Genomic DNA, 27,360 nt, shown 5'->3' on the forward strand with positions numbered 1-27,360 from the left:
TTTATTCTATAAGCATAAATAAATACATTGGTTTCGATTGTAGAGATAGAGGTGATCGCCACTGCACAAGTCATGTCTCTCACCATAAGAGTCTTTGAAACTCTATTATTCGCCACAATTCTTCACCATCAACATAGAAAATTTCATCAACAATCTCACAATTACTATACTATACGGACATACATCTGAACTATTTCATTTATATACAACATCTTATGTCACCTACCAAGCCTTCGAATATGATCTTCTCATCCACAACTTTTCAAGAATGTAGTTAGTGGTATCTTTGTCGCTCAAATCTGAAAATGAATTTATTAACCTTTATGTATTTTATCAATGAAAATTTACTTTGATAGATATGTGAGAATAACCAATGCCACGTTTCTTTCTTTTTACAGTCACTAATTATTAATTAAGATTATTTTTTTCTTGCAGGTTTTACCAATGGAATGAAAGGGTAGTAATGACAATATTATAGGAAAGACAAACGGTGTATTGATATATCAGGAAAATTGGCAATAAAGTGAATTATGTTTTTTTTAACGCCATACAACCCGATTTCCCTTATTTGTTAACGTCTTGAATATTTCCCTTCTACTATTTTACCATCTTCCTATCAGCCCAGCCAAAACTGTCTCTAAGGTCTATTTGTGTTACATGTAACATCTCAATTTCTGGTATGTAATAATTATATGTAAATGTTAAAAAGAATTGAATTTATTATACATGTCATTAAAATAGATTTAATTCAGTCATTTGTCTAACTTATTTAGAACTAGGGTTTAGCCTGCCCTACGGGTGGGTGAGCAAATAAATGAATAATATAAATATTATTTAAAGTTTAGTAAACTTTTGAATTTTTTAAATTTAAAGAAGTATAAAATTTTTGTATTTGATTTTTTATAAAAATTTATTATCTACTTTATTATTCCAGTTAAGAGATTATATACTTTTTCGGCCATTAAATTTTATCATGAAAATGATTTTATAAAAAAAAAATTAAACAAATTTTTTAAAAAGAAATTGTGTAAATGTTTTTCTAATTTTTCTAATAAGATTTTTTTTTAAACACACACACAATTGTGGCCGATTGTGTTAACTTATATTATTTTTCTTTTTTTATGTGTCTGTTTTACCTTTTTATTTTATATAATTTCTACCAAGATGTTTATTTATATGATGTGAAAAGTAATAGCCGATTCATTGTAATAAAAATATTTTAAGTTAGGTATGCACATAAAAATCAAATACTTACTGATCATCACTATTTTAGTATATAGTATATATATTGTCATATTTGAAGATCAATAAACCATGTTAACTGGAAAAAAAAACTATTTAGTATTTTCAAAATAAGTGTTACAATCTTTTTCATACAAATATGTTTACAATGATTGTATCAGTACAGAGAGCTTCTTCTCGATGGTGGAACGAATTATATATGCTGCTTGTTATATCTCCATCCTGCTTAACCACACATGTTATTTGAATTGCTTTGTTGAAATTGTCGGTAAAGGCTATGAAAGAATTTTACTTATATTATTCCTTCACATTTTTGTTAAATAACCACACTATAATTTAGTTAGCTGTTTGTTTCAGTCAACCTATATTATCGGTTGTTTGTAGAACAATCTGGCTTTTCGTCGACGCTAAAGCATAATTGAAAGTCCTTAGGCGTTTATGGTATCTGACAGTTCATGTCAGAAAAGCTAATGAGCATCTAAGTGTTATCTCTTTTTTTCTTCTTTAAACCATAAGCGAAAGAAGTGAAATTGATTTAAATATCTTCTCTTGACTTTTGGGGTTACAGGTGTATGGTAGAGAGAAGTACAAAAACCTTTTGGTTGAAGTATTAGTAAAGATTAATAATATATCAAACTGACATATTAGATATGTTACACTCATAGATGAATCTACTGAAGTACTTAAGAAAACCGAAAGAAAATACAGAGGACACATGTTTTTGTCGTCGAAGACCCGAAAACTACTTTCTACAATCCAGCGTGAAGATGTAACTTACAGGTACTTGAAAAAGAATTCTGATCAACCAACTAACTCTTCTGGTGAATGATACATTTTGTAATATTTATGTTTGTACCATCATCATGTAAATATTAAAATTGGATTCTCTATTCTTATGCGTGATGTTGTTTATGTTGTTTCAAAGCGCATTCGAATCCTGAGCCTGCAACAGATGGCTGCTGCTGCTATCAAAGCTCGATTGGTTTATAAAGCAGAAGGTGGTGGAGAACAATTTGGCGGAAATTAAGAACCAAAAGTTAATATTCATCTACAGTAATGCATGGAAAATGAAATCTAAATGCATTTCCAGATGCTCAAGTTCCTGCTATTGGCACTGTATCACAGGTACCAATCGTTTGTTACATTTTAATTCATGAAAATATCACTTAATAAAACTTTCTCCGTCGTCAAGCATCAAAATTTTAACTTAAAAAAAAAATATTGGGCCAGCTCTCTTAATTTCAGTTAAAACAACAACATGAGAAGCCAATTTCACCTTCCCTCACTTATTATATATTGCCATAATCCTTATTCATCCAAAAAATCGTTAAGAACTTATATAGAAGCCGAGAAGGTGTTGGGGAGAAGGATGAGAAAGTGTTGGATTTGGTTGTTTAAATGTCATCATTAACATCAAATTATTAATCGCCGGATTATGGAAGATTAGCTTTAAATCTACAGTTACAAAAATGCATCGGTGCTTGAAAACTGGAGACGACAGACCTGAAGAAATACTCAAAAAAAGGCTAATTGTAGATGGACCTGTTATCCTAATTCTTATGACTTTTAAAACATGTAATATTTCTCAGATAACAAAACTTGGCTCATTCAACATAAAAACATTAAGTGATTAATTAAGAGTTGTCACATTGCATGATTTGCCTCTATAGAAAGATAAAACCCAACTTTATAGTAATATATTAGACATATTTGAGTTGGATTAGATAAAGAATGAGGGATCTATAAAGAAATTATATTCATTATTAAGTTCAAAAAAAAAAAGTATATTCATTACCGTACGAGTTAAAAAAAATACAAACAACACAAAAAGATTATGAAGTAATTACAGGGTAAATAAACAAGTTTTCGAATCTCTAAACACTACTACATGGATGAAGTCCACACTCCACATACGAGTAGACGGACGTGGAAAACTCATTAACTGAGAGTAGTTGGATGCGTTATAGAATATTCCTCTTTTATCACATTCCTATCACCCCAGCCAAAACTATCTCAAAGGTTTTTTTGAACCATTTATCATTTCTCGTTTACATTTATTCTTTATCATTTACCATTTGCAATCTCGTTTGGATAAGAGATAGAGGAGGCACCACACACTTCCACAGAAACCTCAAGAAGTGATATAAAACATTATCCCAATTAAAAGACCCAACCCTTTTTGGTTCCGTTTGACTTTTTTGTTTGTTAAGAGAGCAAGACTATGGGAAGTGTACAGTTGAATGGTTCAGGCTTAGTAGCTTCTCTATCTCCAACTCATATCTTTAGCCACAAAACCAAACTTATTAACGCGAAGTCATCCTTTTTACGCTCAAAACACAATGCCACCAGAGCCAAAACCATCCGAGCCATAAACACCGCACCAGCGAGCCAGCCTCCAGTCGCAGCTGAGCCTGATGACGAACCTCCTGCGGTCGATTTTGCGTTCGTCCATGTAAGTAGTGATCTTAACTCAGCGTGTTATTAAACTCTTCTTAGTTATATATCGTTCACAAGGATAAGTAAATTGATTACAGAAACTAGTAGATTTTAATGTTTTTATATTGAAACAAAATATTTAAAGCCAAATTTTGAACGGTTTTTTAGTTAACAGAAAGTTACTTATAGTGTGGATGATATATTTGTTAGTCGGTGTTGTTACCGGACGGGACACCGGATGTGCATTGGAGAAGAGCGTGCGGTGGACAGAAACTTAGAGACATAATGTTGGACACTAACATCGAACTCTATGGTCCTTACGTATGATTTCTAACTCACTTTGATCATTTCTAACTCAGTTTAATCAAAATAATTTGGAGTAACATTTTAATGTGTCAATTAACTTGGCAGAGTAAGCCCTTGTCAAACTGCGCAGGAGTAGGAACTTGCGCTACTTGCATGGTCGAGGTATACATATATCTCTACCTATATCTTATGTAATAGTAACTTCTTAATAAATAATCAACAAAGCTTATAAGATTTTGATTTCTCTAGTAAGCTTAATTAACAATTTTGTGACACCCGCCACTTTCAAAATATAATAAATTGATAAAAGCGGAAATAAAATAATAATACAACTCAAATAATAATAATCTTCATATAATATAAAAGTCAATACGGTAACAAAAGGCCCAAAAAGCCCAACATCGATAACATCCGAAATATAAAATACGATATAAACCGAAAGTCTGAAATAGGAATAACATAGACGATAAAAGTCCAAAGGCCTAAAGGCCCGATAAAGATAAAAGCGGTAAAAGCGATAGAAGCCCAAAAGCCCAATAGCACCGGTCCGATAATCACTCCTGCTCATCGGTCTCACCTAAAAAGGGGGAAAGAATGAGGGGTGAGCGACAGGGGAATCGCTCAGCGAGGTATGGGATGCTACCCCGAAGTCCATGGACCCGGACATAGCACTCCGAATAAATATAATTTAATTCTAATGCATGTCAAACACAGTACCTAAAGTACTCAAGCAACAAACAATGGTCCTAGCGAGGTGCGCACTCGCCGCCCACTAACAGGCCAAAACACTACCGAAAAGGTGCTCGGTTCATACACACACCGAAAAAGTGCTCGGTAACACACGCCCGTAGACGATTTATCGACACTTCCAGTCTACGGCTCAACCGGTCGACTAAAGTTGGCCGTGACCTCCATACAATCCGGCATACAGCAGTCCGACTCTGTATCCGTCTCCAAACAAAAACAATCCTAGCTAAGAATTTACATTAAGTGAAACAATCAATGTTGAATCCTCTAACCCCCTAGTTCCGGTTTATGCAAAGAACCTAAAACTAAACAAGCAATGACAGACTCGATTTCACACAGACGGAACACATTAAAAATAAATTATACTTATTCGAGGTCCTAAGTCGAATAAGAGGAGTTCGGGAATAGACCCTCACTTTAGCAACAATAAGAGGTGGTATCTATGAACTCCAGCTGCTCAAATGGACTCCAAATCTGAAATCAGATCGAAATTTCGAGTCAGAACGCCTTTCGAACGGTTTAAAACGGGTATTTACGGAAAAGTCAACCCGCTGGTCAAAGATTAATTATTTAATTAATTAATTAATTAATTAATTAATTAATCCGGTTTTCCCTAACCGATTTCCAATTGATTTTAACCGACCGGTTTAATCAAACCGAATCGAAATCGATTTAAACCGGTCAAACCACCGGTTGACTCGGCCGAGTTGGCGAGTCACCGGCGAATCACCGGTGTCGGTCGCCGGCGGCGACGGCGGCTTACCGGAAAATCAACGGCGGCGACGGCGGCGAGGCGGCGACGCGGCGGCGGCTTCTCGGCGGCGGACGGACGGTGGTCGGTCACGGCGGCTCCGGCGAACGTTGGTCGGAGACGGCGGCGCGTGACCGGAACTCGCGGTGGCTCCGGCGGACGGCGGTGGCGCGTGAGTTTCACGGGCGCGCCGAGGCGAATCTTCAGGAGGCGCGTGCGGCTTCGTCCGGGCTCCGTTTGAGGCGTGGTTGGTGTCTACGGCTTCGTCTCGACGAGAGGAACACGATGATGGCCTTGGATGTACGAGATGATCAATGGTTAGGAAGTTATGGGTGATTTACTAAACGGAAACGAAAATGAGCTTAAGGAATGCGGTTTCCGGCGGTTACCTAGGGCGTTTATCGGTGGTGGCAAGCTGAACGTGATCACGGCACACGGTTGCTCCGGCGACGAGCTCAGGTGAGCTTTCTCTCTCTTTCTCTCTCTCTTCTCTCTCTCTCTCTCTCCCTCCATCTCTCTCTCTTTCTCTTTAAAGAAGTTGGGGATGGTGGAGATGGTGGGTGTGGTGGGGATGGTGGAGATGGTGGAGATAGTGGGGATAGTGGAGGTGGGTCATTACAATTCTCCCCCACTAACAAGGAATTCGACCCCGAATTCACGTCACCAAATTCTCCAATGACACCTCGAAACAGCTCTGGATAATCAATCCTCATTTGGGGCTCGGACTCCCAGGTATCCTCCTGAATTCCGTCTCCCTCCCAACGAACCTTGATCAACATGGTCATCATTCCACGATCTGCTTTCACTTGGCGATCCAATATCTCTACTGGTTGGCACAACCCACGTAACCCTTTGCCAAGGTTTCTAGGTGGTTGCTGCAAAATGAGCTCTGGCTCTCTCACTACTTTCCTCAAAACGGAAACATGAAACACGTCATGGAAATCTGATAACTCTCCTGATAAATCTAGTCGGTAAGCAACTGCTCCAATCCGCTCCAAAATAGGATATGGTCCCATATATCTCGGTTTAAGCTTCTTTAGCTTCCGAGTCTTAGATCCTCCCTGAAATGTCCTCATTTTCAGGTATACTAGGTCGCCAACTTGAAACTCCAAATCTCTTCGCCGTTTATCTGCATAACTCTTCTGACGGTCATGGGCTTCCTTAAGCCGCATCTTGAGCATCTCAACCTGTTCGACTGTCTCTTGAACCATGGCTGGTTCTATCTCACGTCGCTCTCCCACTTCCGTCCAACAAAGTGGTGTGCGACAAGGCCTACCATATAGAGCCTCATATGGTGCCATCCCAATACTCGAATGATAGCTGTTGTTGTAGGCAAACTCGGCTAGAGGTAGATACTTCACCCAACTACCTTCCCAATCTAAAACACAAGCTCTGAGCATATCCTCCAAAGTCTGAATAGTCCTCTCTGACTGACCATCTGTTTGCGGGTGATAAGCCGTACTCATATGAACTTTCGTCCCAAGCGCCTTCTGGAAGGCTCTCCAAAACTCAGACGTGAACTTTGTATCCCGATCCGATACAATGCTGACCGGAACTCCATGCAATCTTACAATCTCGCTGATGTAAGTCTGTGCTAGCTGATCAGCTCTGTCTGTCTTCTTAACTGCTAGAAAATGGGCTGACTTCGTAAGTCTATCCACGATTACCCATATGGCATTCTTCCCTCCTGATGTAGTCGGCAAACCCGTCACGAAATCCATAGTTACCATGTCCCATTTCCACTCAGGTAATGGCAGGTTTTGTAATAACCCGCTAGGAACCTGATGCTCGGCTTTAACCATCTGACACGTCTGACATTGCGATACAGTTGAAGCAACATCTCTCTTCATACCAGGCCAATGGTAATATCGCTTCAGATCCCTATACATCTTGGTATTTCCTGGATGAATCGAGAAACTCGAGTGGTGTGCTTGCCGTAATATCTCCTTTCTTAACAACTCATCATTGGGCACACAAATCCTGTTTCGATACATGAACATCCCGTTGGTGGCTGTATGAAAACCAATACTCTCCATCTCGATCTGCTTACGCAAAGCTTCATCACTATCCTGAGCTTTGCGTATCCTCCATAGTAAGTCTGCCCGCTCTACAGCCTCAGCGCCAACTGACTCTCCCTCTACAGTAACTGCACATAATCTTAGACTAGCAAGTGTCCCAGTAAGCTCCTGGACCTCTTTGGTTCCCGATATATCGCTTCTGCGCCTACTCAAGGCATCCGCCACATGATTGGCTTTTCCCGGGTGATATGTGATCTCCAAATTGTAGTCTGCTAACAACTCCATCCATCTACGCTGCCTCAAATTCAAGTCCGTTTGCGTAAATATGTACTTCAGACTCTGGTGGTCCGTGAAAATCTTCACCTTCTCTCCATACAAGTATGACCTCCAGATCTTTAATGCAAATACAACTGCTGCCAACTCCAAATCATGAGTAGGATAATTGGTCTCGTGAGGCCTCAACTGTCGTGATGCATAGGCAATGACCTGACCTTCCTGCATCAGTACACATCCCAATCCGGTGCCTGACGCATCAGTGTAAACATCATATGGTACCCCTGGCCTCGGGAGTACCAAAACTGGCGCATGGGTCAGCTGTCGCTTCAACTCAGTGAAACTCCCCGAACATTCCTCTGTCCAATCAAACTCGGTGTCTTTTCCTGTTAGCCGTGTCATTGGCTTTGCAATGCTAGCAAAATTTTTGACATACTTTCTGTAGTATCCTGCCAAACCGAGAAAACTGCGGATCTCCGTCGCATTCTTAGGTGTCGGCCACTCTGAAATGGCGCTAATCTTCTCCTGATCTACGGCAACTCCTGCTTCTGAAACCACGTGACCCAAAAATCCAATCTTCTTCTGCCAAAAGCTACACTTACTCAGCTTGGCAAATAACTGATGTTCCCGAAGCTTACCCAACACAATTCGCAAATGTTCAGCATGCTCCTCTCTACTCCGAGAATAAACCAAGATGTCATCTATGAAAACGATCACACACTTATCTAAGTGCTCACGGAATACATCATTCATAAGCTTCATGAACGCGGCTGGTGCGTTCGTCAACCCAAATGGCATCACCACAAATTCGTAATGTCCATAACGGGTACGGAATGCCGTCTTCCGCACATCTCCCTCAGCTATCGCAATCTGGTGGTATCCCGATGCCAAGTCAATCTTAGAGAACCATGAAGCTCCCTGCAACTGGTCCAACAACTCGTCGATACGCGGGAGCGGGTACTTATTCTTGATGGTCACTTTGTTCAAACCTCTGTAATCTATACAAAGTCTGAAACTCCCATCTTTCTTCTTCACAAACAACACTGGTGCTCCCCACGGTGACGTACTCGGCCTGATAAACCCCTTATCAGATAGCTCCTCCAATTGTTTCTTTAACTCTGCCATCTCAGTTGGTGCGAGACGGTATGGAGCTCGTGAAATTGGTGCTGCTCCTGGCTCTACTTCTATTGTAAGAACGTCCGCTCTAGCTGGTGGTGGCCCTTTTAAAGGCTCAAAAACATCCTCGTACTCGGCGACCACTGGTATATCATGCAGCTTCTGTTGACCGTCCTCCTTAACCATCGAAATGGTTGCCAAGAATCCCTCTGCTCCACTTTCCAATAACTCTTCTGCACGCAACATGGAGACGATAGAAATTTCCCGGTGTGTCTGAATTCCCTCGCAAATGATCTTTCCTTCTTCTCTAGGGATATTAACTCTTGCCTTCGGACAATCCAAGACTACTCGATGTCGCGACAGCCAATCCATCCCAAGTATAACATCGTAGGAGCTCATCTCCATCTCCGTCAAATCTCCGAGCAACTCGACTCCTCCAAGTAGAACTGGTACATCGTGATGAATGCCAACTGCACCCAACTTCTCCGTGCCGGCAGTCTGGATCTGCTTAGCCTTCGGTTCAAAGACTCCACGAAAAGACCAAGACTGGACTAAGCGCGGACTCACAAAACTATGAGAGGCTCCCGTGTCGAATAAGGTATAAGCTGACTCTCCTCCAACTAAAACCGATCCTACACGAGATTTTTACTAACTACACATGACAACCACGAGCCAAAATACCCAAACACAAACAAGTATGGAAAAGACTCATACCTGCTATCGGCTCAGCTCCCTGAGGATCTCCAACCGCAAACACACGTGGAGCGATGGCTAGACGCTTCGGTGGTGGTGGAAGTGCCGCATTGTCCTTCCTCGGGCAATCTCTGATGAAGTGACCTGGCTGACCACAGCCAAAGCAAACATGTGCCGCTGCTGGTGCTGCTGGTGCTGCAATCTGTCTGACTGGTGGCGTATCCAATGGCCTAGCTCGACAAAACTTCGCAATGTGTCCAATCCTACCGCAAGTAAGACACCTCATACACTGCCCACTGTGACTGCGATGGCAACGAGGACATATCGGTAATCCCGACGGGTCCCCTGCTCTCCTTTGAGACTCTGGAGCTTTTCCAGACTTAACATGAACTGCTTTGGCGAGTTCCTTCTCCTCCGCCAAGCCTGCCTCCTGCTCGGCAGCTTTCTCCACCAAATCTCCCAACCGGTGGTAAGTGACTACGCGACACCTGTTACGAATCTCCACTCGCATCCCACTCAAAAACTTTCTAATCAAGTCTTCTTCTGAAATGCCCACTCCTGCAAATCTGCGAAGTTGGTTGAACACAACCTCATACTCCCTGATAGACATCTCTCCCTGGCTTACATGCTCGAACTCGCACTTCTTCCTATCCATCGCTTCCTTCGGAAAGTATTTCCTATCGAACTCTCGAATGAAATCAGCGAAAGTAAGTCTCTCTGGCCCAAAATGGCTCAATCGTATTCCCTCCCACCATATAAGAGCATCTCCACGAAGGTACTGCATAGTCAATCTGAGCGACAACTCTGGTGGACACTCAATAATCTCCAGCTTCCGCTGCAAGGCTAACTTCCAATCGTGTGCAGCTACAGCATCCACTGTCCCGCTAAAATGCTCCATCTCCATGTTTCTCATCTGACATGTCAGCCTGTAGAACCTCTCATTATAAACCGGGTAAACATGAGGTCGCGGTGGTGGTGGCGGTAGATCCTGAACACCATGAGCAAACTGCTGAACTGGACCCTGCTGCAGAGGAACCTGTGGAAGGGGAACCTGCTGAACGGGATCCTGATGATCATGCTGAGCTGGAATCTGCTGATCTTGTTGGACATGAACCAGTGGAACTTGCTGAACCTGAATCTGCGGTCCCTGCTGAACGGCAGCCATCTGACGAGCAACCTCCTGAGCAGCTACTCGGGCGGCCTCCTGAGCGGCCTGCCTGGCTGCCTCCTGGGCAATCTGCTGAAGTGCTTCCTGAGCGGCCTGTCTAGCGGCATCCTGAACCATCTGTCTCAATGCATCCTGATCAACTGGTGGAGCCGCGGGTGGTGGAACTGCGGGCTGCTCATGCTCATCTACATTGTCTCTAACGGCTCTGGCGGTCTGGGCACGGGTGGTTCTTCTCCTTGGCGGCATCTAAAAGGAAAGCGAAAAGTTAACTTACGCTGAACTTTGGATACCAACATTTTAAGGAGCAGTGATATCGAACGAAAAGGTGCTATTTATTTTTATTTTCAAAATTCCCAAATCCCCGAAAATATTTTGAAATCGTGTAAAACCGTCAAAACCGAATAAAACCAGGTCTCCAAAAATCGCCATCCCGGGTCGGAGCCGGGACGGAACCCGCTCTGATACCAAATTGTGACACCCGCCACTTTCAAAATATAATAAATTGATAAAAGCGGAAATAAAATAATAATACAACTCAAATAATAATAATCTTCATATAATATAAAAGTCAATACGGTAACAAAAGGCCTAAAAGCCCAACATCGATAACATCCGAAATATAAAATACGATATAAACCGAAAGTCTGAAATAGGAATAACATAGACGATAAAAGTCCAAAGGCCTAAAGGCCCGATAAAGATAAAAGCGGTAAAAGCGATAGAAGCCCAAAAGCCCAATAGCACCGGTCCGATAATCACTCCTGCTCATCGGTCTCACCTAAAAGGGGGAAAGAATGAGGGGTGAGCGACAGGGGAATCGCTCAGCGAGGTATGGGATGCTACCCCGAAGTCCATGGACCCGGACATAGCACTCCGAATAAATATAATTTAATTCTAATGCATGTCAAACACAGTACCTAAAGTACTCAAGCAACAAACAATGGTCCTAGCGAGGTGCGCACTCGCCGCCCACTAACAGGCCAAAACACTACCGAAAAGGTGCTCGGTTCATACACACACCGAAAAAGTGCTCGGTAACACACGCCCGTAGACGATTTATCGACACTTCCAGTCTACGGCTCAACCGGTCGACTAAAGTTGGCCGTGACCTCCATACAATCCGGCATACAGCAGTCCGACTCTGTATCCGTCTCCAAACAAAAACAATCCTAGCTAAGAATTTACATTAAGTGAAACAATCAATGTTGAATCCTCTAACCCCCTAGTTCCGGTTTATGCAAAGAACCTAAAACTAAACAAGCAATGACAGACTCGATTTCACACAGACGGAACACATTAAAAATAAATTATACTTATTCGAGGTCCTAAGCCGAATAAGAGGAGTTCGGGAATAGACCCTCACTTTAGCAACAATAAGAGGTGGTATCTATGAACTCCAGCTGCTCAAATGGACTCCAAATCTGAAATCAGATCGAAATTTCGAGTCAGAACGCCTTTCGAACGGTTTAAAACGGGTATTTACGGAAAAGTCAACCCGCTGGTCAAAGATTAATTATTTAATTAATTAATTAATTAATTAATTAATTAATTAATCCGGTTTTCCCTAACCGATTTCCAATTGATTTTAACCGACCGGTTTAATCAAACCGAATCGAAATCGATTTAAACCGGTCAAACCACCGGTTGACCGAGTCACCGAGTTGACTCACCGGGTTGACTCGGCCGAGTTGGCGAGTCACCGGCGAGTCACCGGTGTCGGTCGCCGGCGGCGACGGCGGCGGCTTACCGGAAAATCAACGGCGGCGACGGCGGCGAGGCGGCGACGCGGCGGCGAGGCGGCGACGCGGCGGCGCGGCGGCGAGGCGGCGACGCGGCGGCGCGGCGGCGACGCGGCGACGCGGCGGCGCGGCGGCGAGGCGGCGACGCGGCGGCGCGGCGGCGAGGCGGCGACGCGGCGGCGGCTTCTCGGCGGCGGACGGACGGTGGTCGGTCACGGCGGCTCCGGCGAACGTTGGTCGGAGACGGCGGCGCGTGACCGGAACTCGCGGTGGCTCCGGCGGACGGCGGTGGCGCGTGAGTTTCACGGGCGCGCCGAGGCGAATCTTCAGGAGGCGCGTGCGGCTTCGTCCGGGCTCCGTTTTAGGCGTGGTTGGTGTCTACGGCTTCGTCTCGACGAGAGGAACACGATGATGGCCTTGGATGTACGAGATGATCAATGGTTAGGAAGTTATGGGTGATTTACTAAACGGAAACGAAAATGAGCTTAAGGAATGCGGTTTCCGGCGGTTACCTAGGGCGTTTATCGGTGGTGGCAAGCTGAACGTGATCACGGCACACGGTTGCTCCGGCGACGAGCTCAGGTGAGCTTTCTCTCTCTTTCTCTCTCTCTTTCTCTCTCTCTCTCTCCCTCCATCTCTCTCTCTTTCTCTTTAAAGAAGTTGGGGATGGTGGAGATGGTGGGTGTGGTGGGGATGGTGGAGATGGTGGAGATAGTGGGGATAGTGGAGGTGGGTCATTACAAATTTAAATGATGTTTTTTTCAGATAAGTTATTTCCTGATCACTCTTTGCAGATTGTAAATGGAAAGGAGCTTCTAAATCCACGAACTGACATTGAAAAGGAGAAACTCAAAAGGGTATAATCTTATTCTAAACTACTAGTAATATTTAATAATCTTCATCATTCCTTTATATTAAGATAAAAGGTAATTTTGTCACAGAAACCCAAAAATTGGAGACTCGCTTGTCAAACCAACGTGGGCAACCCAGATTCAACTGGATTGGTATTATAATATAGATCTCTCGTATATAATGAAATGTATAGTTTTTTCAATACATGTGACTGAGTTTATATTAAATAACCTATTGAATAGGTCGTCATACAACAATTGCCAGAGTGGAAAGCTCATGAATGGAACATCCCTAGGAATCTGCCTATTGATGATGATCCCGAAACTTCTACATGAAATGATTAATTGTATTGTTGTTATATACTAGTCATAAAAATGTAACGATCGGTTTGATTACTTATATCGATAATTAGCCACGCAACTACATGTAAGATAGTACAACAAACTGGTTCAATAAATTGATTCATTATCAACCAAAATAGCCTTCCATTAAATGACATTCATACACATCCGATAAAAATTACAATGAAGCGGGACCAAACTCCAGATAAAACGACAAAGAAACCAAACACAGAAATATGAAGCTTCACATTTCTTGCTTAGAACTCAGAAGCAAGGGGAACATGTTCGGAAGTCATGAAGACATTTCCGTAGGTAATTCCAGCGAGTCCACCACCAATGAGTGGTCCAACCCAGTAGACCCAGTGACCAGAGAAGTCTCCTGCTGCAACAGCGGGTCCAAAGGAACGTGCTGGGTTCATGGATCCACCGGAGAATGGACCAGCAGCGAGGATGTTGGCACCGACGATTAGACCAATGGCCAGAGGAGCGATGGTTCCAAGAGAACCTTTCTTGGGATCAGCGGCGGTGGCGTAGACGGTGTAGACCAAAGCGAAGGTGATGATGATCTCCATCACTACTCCTTCTATCGCTCCTACTCCAGCAGCAACGCTGTGGGTTGGAACTGCCTGCGTTTTACCATAGTTTAATCGTTTGTTTTATTAGTTTCTATTAATTAAACAGCGATGATAATTGTATAGAAATGGAAGGAAACTTAAGAAAACTCTAATAATGTTCATTTGAATTAGACAAAAACTTACAATATTAATATATAACTTCAACTTTAAACAACTCACATGTCTAGTATATAGCTAACATAAAAGATACAATGGACAAACGAAAAGTATTAAATTATAATATGAAGTTTTTTTGGTTGACCTTGTTAACTATATATTGTCATTAAGTTGTAACCTAATTTATAAGATTGAGATTGTCTTCCAAGAACCTAGAATATGTTATTATTATTTTTGTAAACAAAAAAATGGTTCTGTTTTGTAGACTAACAAAGCTACGATGACTTTTTTTTTTGTCAATGCTACAATGACATACGTCGTTGTTTCTAAAACGTTTATTTTGATAGAAATCAAAATCATTAGTAGAGATTTAATTGGCGCACTTTTTCTTCAGTTAATTTTGACTGGTGGAAACAAAAACAAATGTGATTTTATTATGCTAATAAAGGTAGTAAGGACGTTGTGATGAGGACATACCAAACCACCGGTGACGTATTTGAGAAGGAAGCAAGCGGCGGTAGAGCCGAGGAGCTGAGCCACCCAGTAGAAAACTCCGGTGATTAGTGTGATTTGACCACCGACAGCAAGGCCAAAAGTGACGGCTGGGTTCACATGGCCACCGGAGATGTTGGCTCCGATTGCAACCGCCACGAAGAGGGCGAAACCATGGCATACAGCAATGGCGACAAGCCCCGGGGTATCAAGAGCCGCATCTGACGTCAGCTTCGCTATATACATAAATGTGACACATTCATTAAGTATAATGGACCCATTGTTACAGATGATGAAAGATTATTTAGATATGTTTAGTTACAAACCGTAGGCAATGGCGGAACCAACACCAGCGAAAACAAAGAGCAAAGTGGAGATGAACTCAGCCAGGTAAGCCCTTAGAGAAGCCAAGCTGAAAGAATCATCAAAAGAACCAAAGGCAACTCCAGCCATTGTTTTAGATGAAGAATGAAGAAGAGGAAGTGTTTGAAGTTTTTTTTTTGCTTAAAGAAGAAGATGATAAGCCTTTTTGCATGCCACTGTCTTTTTATATAGGCGTATCGACATATATCCATGCATAATGTATATTTTCAAACTAATCTTTTATGAATTTATTTTTGTGGTGGGTTGGACACAGATTAATAAATGATTTCATGTGTGTTTCCATTTTACTCTATAGTTGCCTAAAAAGACTAAAATAATAAAATCTACCTGGAATACTCTAGAAAAACAAATATGAATATACATATTCACACATAAATATTAGTTCATTTATCAGAATGCAATCATACGATATAATTCATGAACTATTAGTTTTTACGAATTTTCCTATATCTACACCACAAAGGAACATTAGTACGAAAAAAATGAATTTTCAGGTTATAATGAAAGTAAGTTAATCAATCAAATTGTGATTTTCAAGTGATGATTGGTTCATTAGTTATAACATATAGGAAAACTCTCAAAATACCAATTTTATGATTTAATTTACAAGATTCCACCAAAATCCAAATTAGAAATATATGACAACTTTAGTTTGTGATGTCTATTAAAAAATTACCAATGGGTTTCTAATGAGTTACTAACTTTTCCTGAAGTTTAAAACTCTTCTTAATTAGATATAAAGTTTGTATATTTTGGGAGTTTTTTTAATGTTATTTTTGGAAATGAAACTTATATTTTATCGTTTTTCGAAGAATTCTGAGCTATATATCGGTTTTGTGTTACATAAAAAAAATTGTTTGATAATGTTTTACATAGAGCGGCGTATGTCTCACAAAATTAGTCAACAATTTGGATCGAATTTGTTCATTAAAGTAAAAATGGCCGGTTTAAAGTAGTGGGCGGTTTGAAGTGATTGAAATTAAGGTGGTGGTGGTGGACCCAAAAAACAGAGGAGCTTCAAAATTCGAAAAAGGATATAAAACATAAAGATGAGATTGGAGTCGAGAGACAAGAATACAAATGGATACGAACGACAAGTGTGAGCTGTAATCAATGTGTATGGGTGATAGATCAGCCAAAGCATGATGTGGTTGAATGTGACATGCTACTCTTTTTTCCCTTTGATTTGATCAGATTTTGAAGATGTGACCCATTTATGATTATATTCCATTTCACAATGTTATCTTGGGTCCCTCTACTATTTACCCATTCTATGAACATTCTCAATCATATTCATTGATTCTCCATCTTGTACATTCTTCACACTTATTGAATCCAGAGCTAGCTAGATGTTGTCGTTTCACCAAACTACTAGAAACTGAAAAGTCTCTTTTCCACTAGGAGAAAGACAATGTTTGAAAAAAAGATATGATCTCAGCTTTTCCTTCATGCTAACTATGATCGATAGGAATGTCAGTATGTAATATATGTGAGGGTATATATCACAGCAACTGGGGTTTCTGAGAACCTAGTTGAAGAAATAAAATTGATGATTGATGTTTACGCTAGGCCGTGATGTGATGATTGTGATGAAGGTTATTATTATTTATGCGTGAAAGCTGGTTGTTCTAGAGAAAGCTTTTATACAACTTTCAGAAGAAAACCAAATTGTTAAGTTGTTGGTCATCTTGTGACAAAAAAAAAAGGTTGTTGGTCATCTTGTGTTAACCAACTAAATGCCTTCGGTTTAATTTCTCGTGATCTTCAATAAACCTATCTACAACGTACTACCTTTTTTGCGGTATCAAAATGTAAAAATATATATATTTGTTATGAACTTCATGTTTAGGAATCTGTAAATCGTGTGTATTATTACTCAATCATAAGGTGCACTTATATATGAGAATTACAAAGAGATAAAAGGAAAGACATTAATATGGAAAGTGTACAAATACAAGTAAAAGGAAATATGGTTTTCTTTTCTCTAAAACCTAAGCCGCCTCTCTCTCCTCTTCATGCGGCCGCCTCTCTCTCTCTCTAAGGTTGGACCGTCTCTCTCTCTCTCTCGGTATTGGGCCGGTTATAGATCGGACCGGTTATGGACATCCATCATATGGTTTATAACACTCCTCCTTAGATGTCATAACCATACAGAGTTCGTAATACGATTTGGATGTTACCTCATTAAAACCTTACCAAGAAAACCCAGTGGGACAAAACCATGGTTAAGGAAAAAGAGTACAACACGCATTACTCTCCCTGTTCTAAAGATCACTGAAAATCTTTCAGTCTACGTATCCCAACCTGATGGTTGAGCTTCATGGATACCAATGACTAATGGTCTCAATATCAAGGCAAGGCGCCAATAGTACTTAAGGTTAGGGACGTGTATGTCTTTAGTGTCTTATGGTCGAACATGAGCTAAACATATAGGGGATTCTCGGCAAGAACACATGTCCGGCCTAGTATGGCTTATCTATTACATCAAAACGCCAATGGTACTTGGGTAATGGACTTTACCGGACCAAAGACATATTTCTTGTCCTTCTTGGGACCAAAGGATCTGTGTCCAAGTCAGGGATATTCACGACCATGTCCTTCTTGTGGACCAAACAGATCAGTGTCTAAAACAAGTGATCTCACGCTCATGTACTAGACAATGGGTGAGACTGGTCCACATTAAATCCCTTGAGTACCATTTTCTGTATATACTATTTGATGCACAAGGATTTCATTGTTAATGTACTCAAGTTGTAGTCTCAAACAAAACTTTGTTTTCCATGATCTTTCATCTCAAACTCTTTCTTGAGATATTCAATTGTTTAGGAAATTGTACCCAGAAGTTCCTAGGATATTAAGATCATATGCTTTGATGATTATCAATATTGTTCTCGAGAACTTGCTGTACTTTCAGCTCAATACCCTCTAGTACTTTCATTATCCAGTAGATCATATAAATATGCAGCCACTACATCAATTTGCTAGTCTACTTTTTCTCTCTTATATAGCCAGACTTATGAGAAATCTAAAAGTAGTTGCATCCATCACATGGGAGTATGTCTCCTCATAATCGATTACTGGTCTTTGTGAGAATCCTTGTGCAACATCAGCTTTATATCTCACGATTTCTATTCCTCACAAGACCCATTTATATCCACTGGTTTTAACATCATATGGCGTTTTAATCATATGGTCAAATACACATTTCTTCTTTAAACTATTTAACACCACGTTTCCATTCAATCCAATTTGTTCTACGAGTGCGCACTCTTATACTAACGTGGGTTCATGATCCTCGCTTATATTCATAAATTCAAGTGCTACCTTGTATGCAAATAAATCATCTTATGTCGACATTCCTTATTGGTTCCATTATGTTCCAGACATGATATAATCGATTGAGATTCAATATTATCAGGACCTTTAATACTTTGCAGCTTGGCGTCCCAAGCTACATTGTTTGGTACCTGTACCTTAGAGCCGGCCGGCCTTATCTCCATGTCTAGGATTGTTTCCTTAGTAACCTTGGATTTGGATTTTGATTATCATTCTTTTGCACCTTTCTTTTGTTTCCGAGGATTCTTATCTTTTGGAACCTATTGGTCTATCTTGTATAGACTCTGTAGCATCTTGACTATGTCTCTCTTGGACATAAATTTCGTTGGTGCTTTACAAGCTGGTTTATACATGACTTAGTCATTTTTCGGGTCAGCAAATGTGTCTGGCATTTGATTAGCTAGCTTTGTAAATGTATAATCTTTGGATGTCTATTTCACATTCTTTAGTCCGAGGATCTTGCCAAGACAATGATGGTCGATGCCATTCTGTTTCTCTTACCAGCTTATTATTTTCTCCCCCTAATGTTGGATAGACGAATTCATTAAACTTGCAATCCGTGTTCTTGGCCACTAAATAGATCACTCGTATTTGGCTCAAGGTACTTCATTATTTGTGGGAGATTAATATCCAACATATATCCCCATCCTCATCCTCTTCTAAGGATCCATTTTAGACGGCACATATATTTGTGGTGGCTTATCCAAATATCTCAAGATGGTATATGTCTGGCTCATGACCCGTAATAAATTTGAGATGAGAATATCTATGCTCACTTAAATGGTCTGATGCTTATTAGTTAAGGTGCATGTAAATTCGTGTGTCCCCAAGCCTTGGACTGAGAGTTTGGACCTATGGGTAATGGCCAATACAGATTTATAAAAGGATTCAGCCAAGCTATATATAGTATGGACATGTGCGGATTTGTCCTCACTGCTCCCTCATGGACATACTATAATATTTAAGTGCTTTGGGACATCATGGCCTAATGAGTTTCCCTTGTGTTCATGCTACACACGTGAGATTCTATGGGATAACTCTTTGTGCATTTTCCAATATCAATTTCGCATCACGTTTTGGACCAGGATGGTAAATCCGGTCATGCCATAAAGTGTATAATTTTGTGGTAAACCATCCTGGTTACCATGACTTTTGCCTCTATCATACTTATCTTGGCATAGTCTAGATCAATAGGGAATGCATGTATAGTCTTTAGAACTTAATATGGCCTTGGGCGATTTTCATAACTCTGAAGGAACTGTTGTTTCCTTTTGCCCATTGTATCATTGTGGAAACGCTTCTTATATCTCTATATTTTATAATCTCAATGAGTTTCTCTGGGTGAATATAAAGCATCTAAATGCTTGCCCTTATACATATCTGGCCATAGACCTTAATGTGTACCATACCCGCAATTTATAAACTCATATTGGCATTTTTTAATAAAATCATTCATTCATTTTATTAAGTTTTAATAAAACAAGTTCGAAGAAATGAAAACATAGAAATGAAAAACACCAAAACAAAGAATACAGAAATTTAGATTACAAATGTCGAAATCAATCTTCACTCTTTTAGACAATCTGAAGTTTCATAATCCATAAGATCGTCCTTCTCATGATTGAAGTCATTTTCATCATCTTGGTAAGTCATATGGGCTTCAGAATTCTTCCCTTTCAGACTCTCTTGATAGAGGTCAACAAGATGCTTGGGAGTCCTACAAGTCTTAGCCCAATGATTGCTTATACCACACCTATGGCACACGGATTCGTCTGGTTTGGTCGAGTGTTGGGGTTTAAATGAAGATCCATGGCCGCGACCATGACCTCGTCCAAATGAGCCATGGTCTCGACCATTTCCTCGCCCGCGGCCAAAAAATCTTCGACCGCGTCCACGTCCGTTCGACTTGTCTCGACTACGGCCATACTGGCCGTTTCCTTAGACGTGGTTGGACTCTTTATTATCCTCTGTCGTGTGTGCTTCAGGTAGTGGAGCTGATCCAAGAGGTCTCATCTGACTGTTTCTCATCAATAATTCATTGTTCTGCTCAGCGAGCAAGAGACAAGAAATAAGATTAGCATGGGTCTTAAAACCTTTCTCACGGTACTGTTGTTGTAACAGCACATTGCTTGCATGGAAAGTGGAAAAGGTTTTCTCAAGCATATCATGTTCCGTAATACTTTCACCACACAGTTTCATTTTAGAAACAATCTTAAACAGTGCAGAGTTATACTCGTCCACAGACTTATAGTCTTGGATTCTGAGATTCGTCCAATCAAACCGAGCTTTTGGTAAGATCACCAGAGAATGGTGATCATATCTCGATTTCAATTCGTTCCAAAGATCTAGTGGATTCTCAATGGTTAGATACTGATCCTTGAAACTCTCAGCTTGATGATGACGAATGATCAAGATTTCTCTGTAACGATCTTTCTCATTATCATTATTGTTCTCGGTGATACATTCACCGAGACCCTTGGATTTCAGGATGATCTTAGCATCGAGCATTGAAGGTAATTATCTCCAGAGAAATTTAGGGCAGCGAAATCCAGGTTGTTGATTTTCGACATCTGAAATCATAGATTAATATCTTTAGGTCTTTAGGAATAGGGTTTAAACGAATAGGGTTTTAGGTTTAAACAATCAATCAATGCCTCACGGCCAAAATCTATGCCTCTCGGCCAAAATCTATGCCTCTCGGCCAATAAGCATGCCGCACGGCCATGAATGCAATCAGTTCAATCTTATGCATTTAGTTTGTCATGTAATTGCAATCCTAACATACATTGTTTCTATATGATGCAATCAATATAAACAAACCTCTCGGCCAAACAAAAGAACAAGCCACACGGCTACTTGATTTGATCAATGGATCAATCTCGATTTTAGGGTTTGGGGATCGAACTTATAGAGCTTCAATTTACTCATTAGGGATTGATCTATTATCCTATGGCTTTTATCATTAGAGATTAGGTTTTATGGTTCCATTCTTTACAAGCAATCCAAATTCGATTTTCATGTTCTTAGAATTCGAATTTACCATTAGTTTAGTCGATTGTTGAAACCGGACCACCAAAAGAATGAACCTCGAGCTGGGCAGGAACGCGAGCTGGACGTGAGCTGAACACGAGCTGGCCTGGACGCGAACGGATTGAGTTTGGAGACGCGAGCAGCTGATCGTCGAACGGGAGCTGTTGCAGTCGGGATCACGAGCGGCTCTGATGCGAACGGGGCGCTTGCAGTCTGGAACGCGAGCTGTCCTTGATGCAGGATGGAGCTGAGTTTGTCTAGGATCAGGAATGCCTTAGGGCTGGAGCTGGTCAAGTGGACACGAGCTGGAACAGAGTCGCGAACGGATTTGGGTTCGTCGGTATCGTCGGGTTCGGATTAGGGTTATAAAGCAAATCGGCGCGCACTGTATCTGTGCGTGAGGGCGCGTCGGTGGTCAGATCAACAAGCGGTTTGCACTGAATGATTTTTCTCGGCAAGGGCTTCGATTTGATATCTTGATCGTTTTCTGGGTCCTCACGGTTTGGAAAAACGACCTCTTTGAAGTTTCGAGGCAGATTCCTTTTCGTTTTAGGGTTTTACGGTTTTGTTGATTTGGTTTTAGGCTCAGGGTGTTAGAGGTTATCGTGCTGATAACGTGTTATGAACTTAAGGTTTAGGAATCTGTAAGTTGTGTGTATTATTACTCTATATATGAGAGTTACAAAGAGATAAAAGGAAAGACATAAATATGGAAAGTGTACAAATACAAGGAAAAGAAAATAGGGTTTCCTTTTCTCTAAAGCCTAAGCCGCCTCTCTCTCCTCTTCATGCGGCCGTCTCTCTCTCTCTAGGGTTGGGTCGTCTCTCTCTCTCTTGGTATTGGGCCGGTTATAGATCGGACCGGTTATGGACATCCATCATATGGTTTATAACAATATTGGAACTATGGTACATTTTCGTTAAAAATGGTTAATTATAATATCTATATATATATATAAAGTAGATTTTCCTCTCTTCTTATGACATGTGGAATGGGGGTTTGTTGACATGTGTCCACTTTTTTGTTTTTTTACATTTTAGATCATTCTTCTTTTAGATTATTGCAATTTGGTTCACTATTTTCTAATTATACACTATCTAATCATTCTCACACTAACCATCATCATTTGAAGTTTGATAATCTATTTTAATCTATTTTATTGTTCAAAAAAATTACAAAACAAATAAAGAAATAAGTAAAAAAATATAAATGTATTTTAAATATTTAATTTATTTACAGCTAAAAATAACATAAACTTTCGCGATTTTATTATTTTCTATTATTTCATTTACAACTATATATTTATCTTAATATTAACCAAACTAAAGCATAACACATAATCTAAACATAAAACCTCCATAATCACAGAGAAAAAAATGTCAAAGTAATACTAACTCAATAAAGGTCCAGAACTCAAAGGCGATCAAGATCGAAAACTAACTTACCCCACTTTATCATAGAGTGTCTTGGCCAGAACAATCAAAAGTCAATAAAATGTAGAAAGATAATCTTGAGATAAAACAATCTCTCAAACACAATTGAGCATGATCAAGGACCAATGCAAAGAATCAAGAAAGCAGGTTAGAGGAAGAATAATCAACAGAAGGCCAAAATCACCACGAAGCAGGAAGAGACATACATAACAAACGATAAGCACAACCACCAGCTAAGAGGTAAGAAGCACCTCACAAACTAAACAAGCACAAACAAGACGCCAATGCCGGTGAAGAACCACAAAGCTCGGGATAGAAGGGACCAAAGCTCCAAGAGACTAATACCGCACACTTATACTAAGGGGAGCAAAGGAAGAAGAGAACAACATGAGTGAGGGAGAACGAAAGCCAACCCCAAGAAACATGAGCCCAGACTTGAGACCAGAAACAATCTTCCAAATCTACAGAGCATACTCGGAGGAGAACATTATCCAAACCTGGAGTGGCAAACATGGCGAAAGAGAGAGTCACAGAGACGCAAGCAACGATGAAAGCTGCAACGAGATGAGGGAACATAAATGGAAGGGTAGACAAAACGAAATCATCGTGGAGCCGTCCTCGAGCTATATAAGTCAAATCACCAAAAACCATATCTTGAAAACCAAGACGAGAAGGGAGTATCAATGGTAAGCTAACGACGAAGAAAACAACTTTAAAGACGACTAAACTCTGGCCCAACCCAAAGAGATGTAGTTCATAACATCAGCTAAAATCTAAGGAAGAAGAGGAGAATCCTATATTGAATGGAGCAGCCTAAAACAACGCTAGAAACAACCGCACAATTGGGAACTCCTAAACCTGATTTACAACAAATACCAGAAATCTCAAGGTGAAGAAAGCGATAAAGAACAAGAGCATGAGGTGAGTCTTTTTCGGTGATGATGAGAAACACCGCATACCAGAAAGGTAAACAAAATACATAGATGTTGAAGGCTCAATTTCAAAATATGGGAAAAAGACAAAAACATCTTGAAAGTTATAATGTTCAAAAATATGAAAAAAATAAAAAATAATTTTGATGCTGAAACCGTTAATATTAGAATCAACAAATGCATAAATGCAAATTTAAGTTATTGAAATTCAATATATTTTTACATTAGATGCTCGCTTCACTACTATACTGAAAAAATACATTATTGAAAAAACAAATACAAAATATATTAACATATCACTATTACTACTAAATAACACAATAAAAACACCAAATAATGTTCTTAACAAATAAAAGTGATCATCTAATTACATTATCAAAAAAATCATACTTTTAACAACAATAAAACAATATTCCGCGCGAAGTTAATAAGATAAGCTTTATTAAAAGCTGTTGATTAAGTAATGAGCTATAAACCAAGTCAACAGATCTAAAATTGGAAAGATTCTTGTGCATGGAGAGGCAAGACACCGAAAATTAAACTTATTAAACTCTTAAGATTCGTATAATTCCACCGGCCTACAACCAATCACAAACCAACATTGTTTGTTTATATATATAGTATAATATAGTTTTGGATAAGTTAAAATGGGTTATCATTCAACTAACTAAGCTTAATATCCAGATATAGTTAATTAGGAGAATAATGATCCCATCTAACTACTCCTTGGCGTATTTGGTAAGGTGACAGCAATGAACTTTGTAATCAAAGATGTCTTGAATTTCTTGTAGTAAGAACCACAATAGTTGAAGAAAGGTGTATATATATAGACGTAAAACAATCAACACATTGAAAGTTCATAGACTACCGGTTAAAGGAACACGCAAACGATTTTGAAGAACATTTTTTTTGAATATTACAATCTTCCAAAATCTGTTTAATCCGATTTACACTCAGTTACAGACGACTAGAAACAGACCAATTTCTAATCTTAATAACTCACAATCGAGCTGCACTTCACAAGTCACTCGATCGTTTGATTCTTGACAAGAACAACTCTCTTGCTCAAGCTTTTACAACTTAACACTTAACCTAGGTCTACCCAAGGTAATCTAGTTAAGTACCTCTTATCGAATATTCTATTTCCTAATATTCCGATAAGCCCAAATCTTCCAAATCTTGTTTTCTTGATATCCAAGTCATATCCTGGAACCAATGAGTATTTGACATGTCATTGTTCCATAACTAACTCGCAGCGGCATGTGACACATCCATCAACATGTGTAAAACGACGTCACTCTGTTCCTCAAGCAGCGAAGCTCCTTTTCTGGAGCTTACACACATGCCATTCCCCTCTCAACAAAACATATGATTGTCTTAACATTCATACCAAAACAATATAACATACGATTGTTTTTGAGAGATCAGAAAAATCATCTTTCTCAACTAAAGAAAGTATAAAAGTTGATGATAAAGAAAATAACATATTCTAAAATAGTCGCGACTAATGTACATCCCTAACGTATAATTTAAAAGACCTAACAACTTTTTATATACCAAAATATTTACATTTATCGTATGTTTTTATTATAAAACCTAAAATTTCTGGGACAAATTTAGAATCCAAAATGTGTAAATTTGGTGAAACGTTGTTAGATATATTTTATCTCCAATACTCAGAGGCAAAAGAGTAACAATTAAAAAAAAAAAAAAAAAGTAACAATAGGAGAGTTATAAAATGTATTTACCTCTGTGACAAAAAAAAAAGTATTTACCTTGAAGCGTGAGTGACTTTGCATCTTTGCCAGCAAATCCAACATCACATATGCATTGATGATAACATCTGAATTAGAGAGTTAAAGTTTTTCGAAGCCTCTAGCAAACTGAAAACAACTATGCTTATAGCATAACATGTAATGCTCACGTTTTTAAATTCCAAATCCAATAATAAAACAAGGCACAAGAGTAAACACAAGCTCTTGGAGAAACTAGGATACAACAAGCACTTAGCAGCCGGGTATTGTAAAAAAAAACTTTAGATATTTTAAACACTCCAAATTAATTAATTTGTTTTGGTTCTTGCTTGACCTTACCATCTAACGTACACTGAAATTTCAAACGCTTCTATGATCATTATTGTTACCCAATATAGGATTCCGAAAAAACCTAAAACTTTTCTCTTCAGCTCAGGTATATGGCTAATGTAAATGATAAAATGTGTAAACATTTAACCCATTGCGATTGATTGATACTCATGTCGGGGTCAAAAATGGTTACGACGAAGTTAATGTCCAAATCTCCGTAAAAATCAGCGTAAACATTTTTTACGAAAGTTATTCTTCGTAAAAAGAATCTTCACAAAGAGCCTTGCGGTAAAATCATATTCTATACCGATTGTCCGGAGGCAACAGACACGTATCCAAATCGGCCACGGACAAGCTCAAGTATGGCCATCGGACCACGCACAAGCCAAGCTCGGTCGCTACGTAGCGACCGAGCATCACTCGAAGTCATCAGTCAAACTTTATGATAAAAACCGCGGGAAGTTTATTTTTATCGAAGAAACCGTAATAAACGTTTCGAGTCAAAGACGGCCCAAAGAGACCTAAAACGCAACTCGAAGCCCACTTACGATTTCTTAACCGAAAACTCATAAACCTTATGATGGTTTATGCTTGGTTCGTAAGGCAAGATAAATGTCAAGTTTCCGCGGATAAATGTGAAGTTTCCGAAGATAATCACGAAGATCGGGAAAATTGGAATATCTCCATTTTTGAGCTATGGCGGCTTAAGGGCATAAGGGGAAAGGCGTAAACCGACCTAGGAGCAAGTATATAAGGAGTCCTAGGTGAGAGGCAAAGGAGGATTCGAGACACATCAAATTTAGCACTTAGAGCAATTTAGGCAATTTTTCGTTTTTGTTATTCGAGCTACGACTCAATTAGGTTTAGCAGCTTTAGGGTTTTAGAACTAGGAATCTCACCAAAAGCTCTCGTAGCCCAGGCTCTGACCTTGTTGTAACGCTCAAATGCGAATTCAGAATAAGATCTACTTTGCTCTCTTTTCGATTTCTTATTTTTTTCTCGTTTTTATTTCGTGTTCTGATTGCTTGGCGTGTGGTATTAGCAGATATCTGGGACCTCTGGGAAATTAGGGTTCTCCTACTTTCCTTATTTAAACGGAAATCGACACTGCGAATTTCGGTTCCCACAACCCCTCGCTGTTTCCACATGTGATGGTGGGCAGTGGCGGAGGTACTGAAGCACTAGGACGGTCATATATGACCTTTGTGTAATTTTGAATGTATAGTGAAAATGAGTTCATTCTTCCAAACACTAC

General features: G+C 39.9%; 2 protein-coding genes across 3 annotated transcripts; one reads left to right on the plus strand and one right to left on the minus strand.

Moving 5' to 3' along the window:
* Nucleotides 1–3,269: 3,269 nt before the first annotated feature.
* LOC106401011 (photosynthetic NDH subunit of subcomplex B 3, chloroplastic) lies at nt 3,270–13,819 on the plus strand. Of its 2 annotated transcripts, XM_048758782.1 has the most exons (7): nt 3,456–3,694; nt 3,889–3,999; nt 4,090–4,146; nt 5,876–5,941; nt 13,284–13,346; nt 13,431–13,493; nt 13,584–13,819. In XM_048758782.1, the coding sequence occupies exons 1-7, from the start codon at nt 3,464–3,466 to the stop codon at nt 13,674–13,676; spliced, it is 684 nt and encodes a 227-aa protein (XP_048614739.1). In that variant the 5' UTR covers nt 3,456–3,463; the 3' UTR covers nt 13,677–13,819. The 2 variants fall into 2 exon arrangements, with proteins under 2 accessions (XP_013696884.1, XP_048614739.1); XM_013841430.3 differs by lacking the exon at nt 5,876–5,941 and having other exon boundaries at nt 3,270–3,694.
* On the minus strand, nt 13,803–15,535 carry LOC106401010 (aquaporin TIP2-1). The gene is made up of 3 exons (XM_013841429.3): nt 15,232–15,535; nt 14,891–15,141; nt 13,803–14,308 (listed from the first exon to the last, which is right to left on the minus strand). Exons 1-3 carry the CDS (start codon nt 15,356–15,358, stop codon nt 13,940–13,942), a joined length of 747 nt encoding a protein of 248 aa, XP_013696883.1. The 5' UTR covers nt 15,359–15,535; the 3' UTR covers nt 13,803–13,939.
* Nucleotides 15,536–27,360: the final 11,825 nt, after the last annotated feature.

The sequence above is a fragment of the Brassica napus genome, chromosome C5 (genome assembly GCF_020379485.1).
Source record: "Brassica napus cultivar Da-Ae chromosome C5, Da-Ae, whole genome shotgun sequence".
NCBI lineage: Eukaryota > Viridiplantae > Streptophyta > Magnoliopsida > Brassicales > Brassicaceae > Brassica > Brassica napus.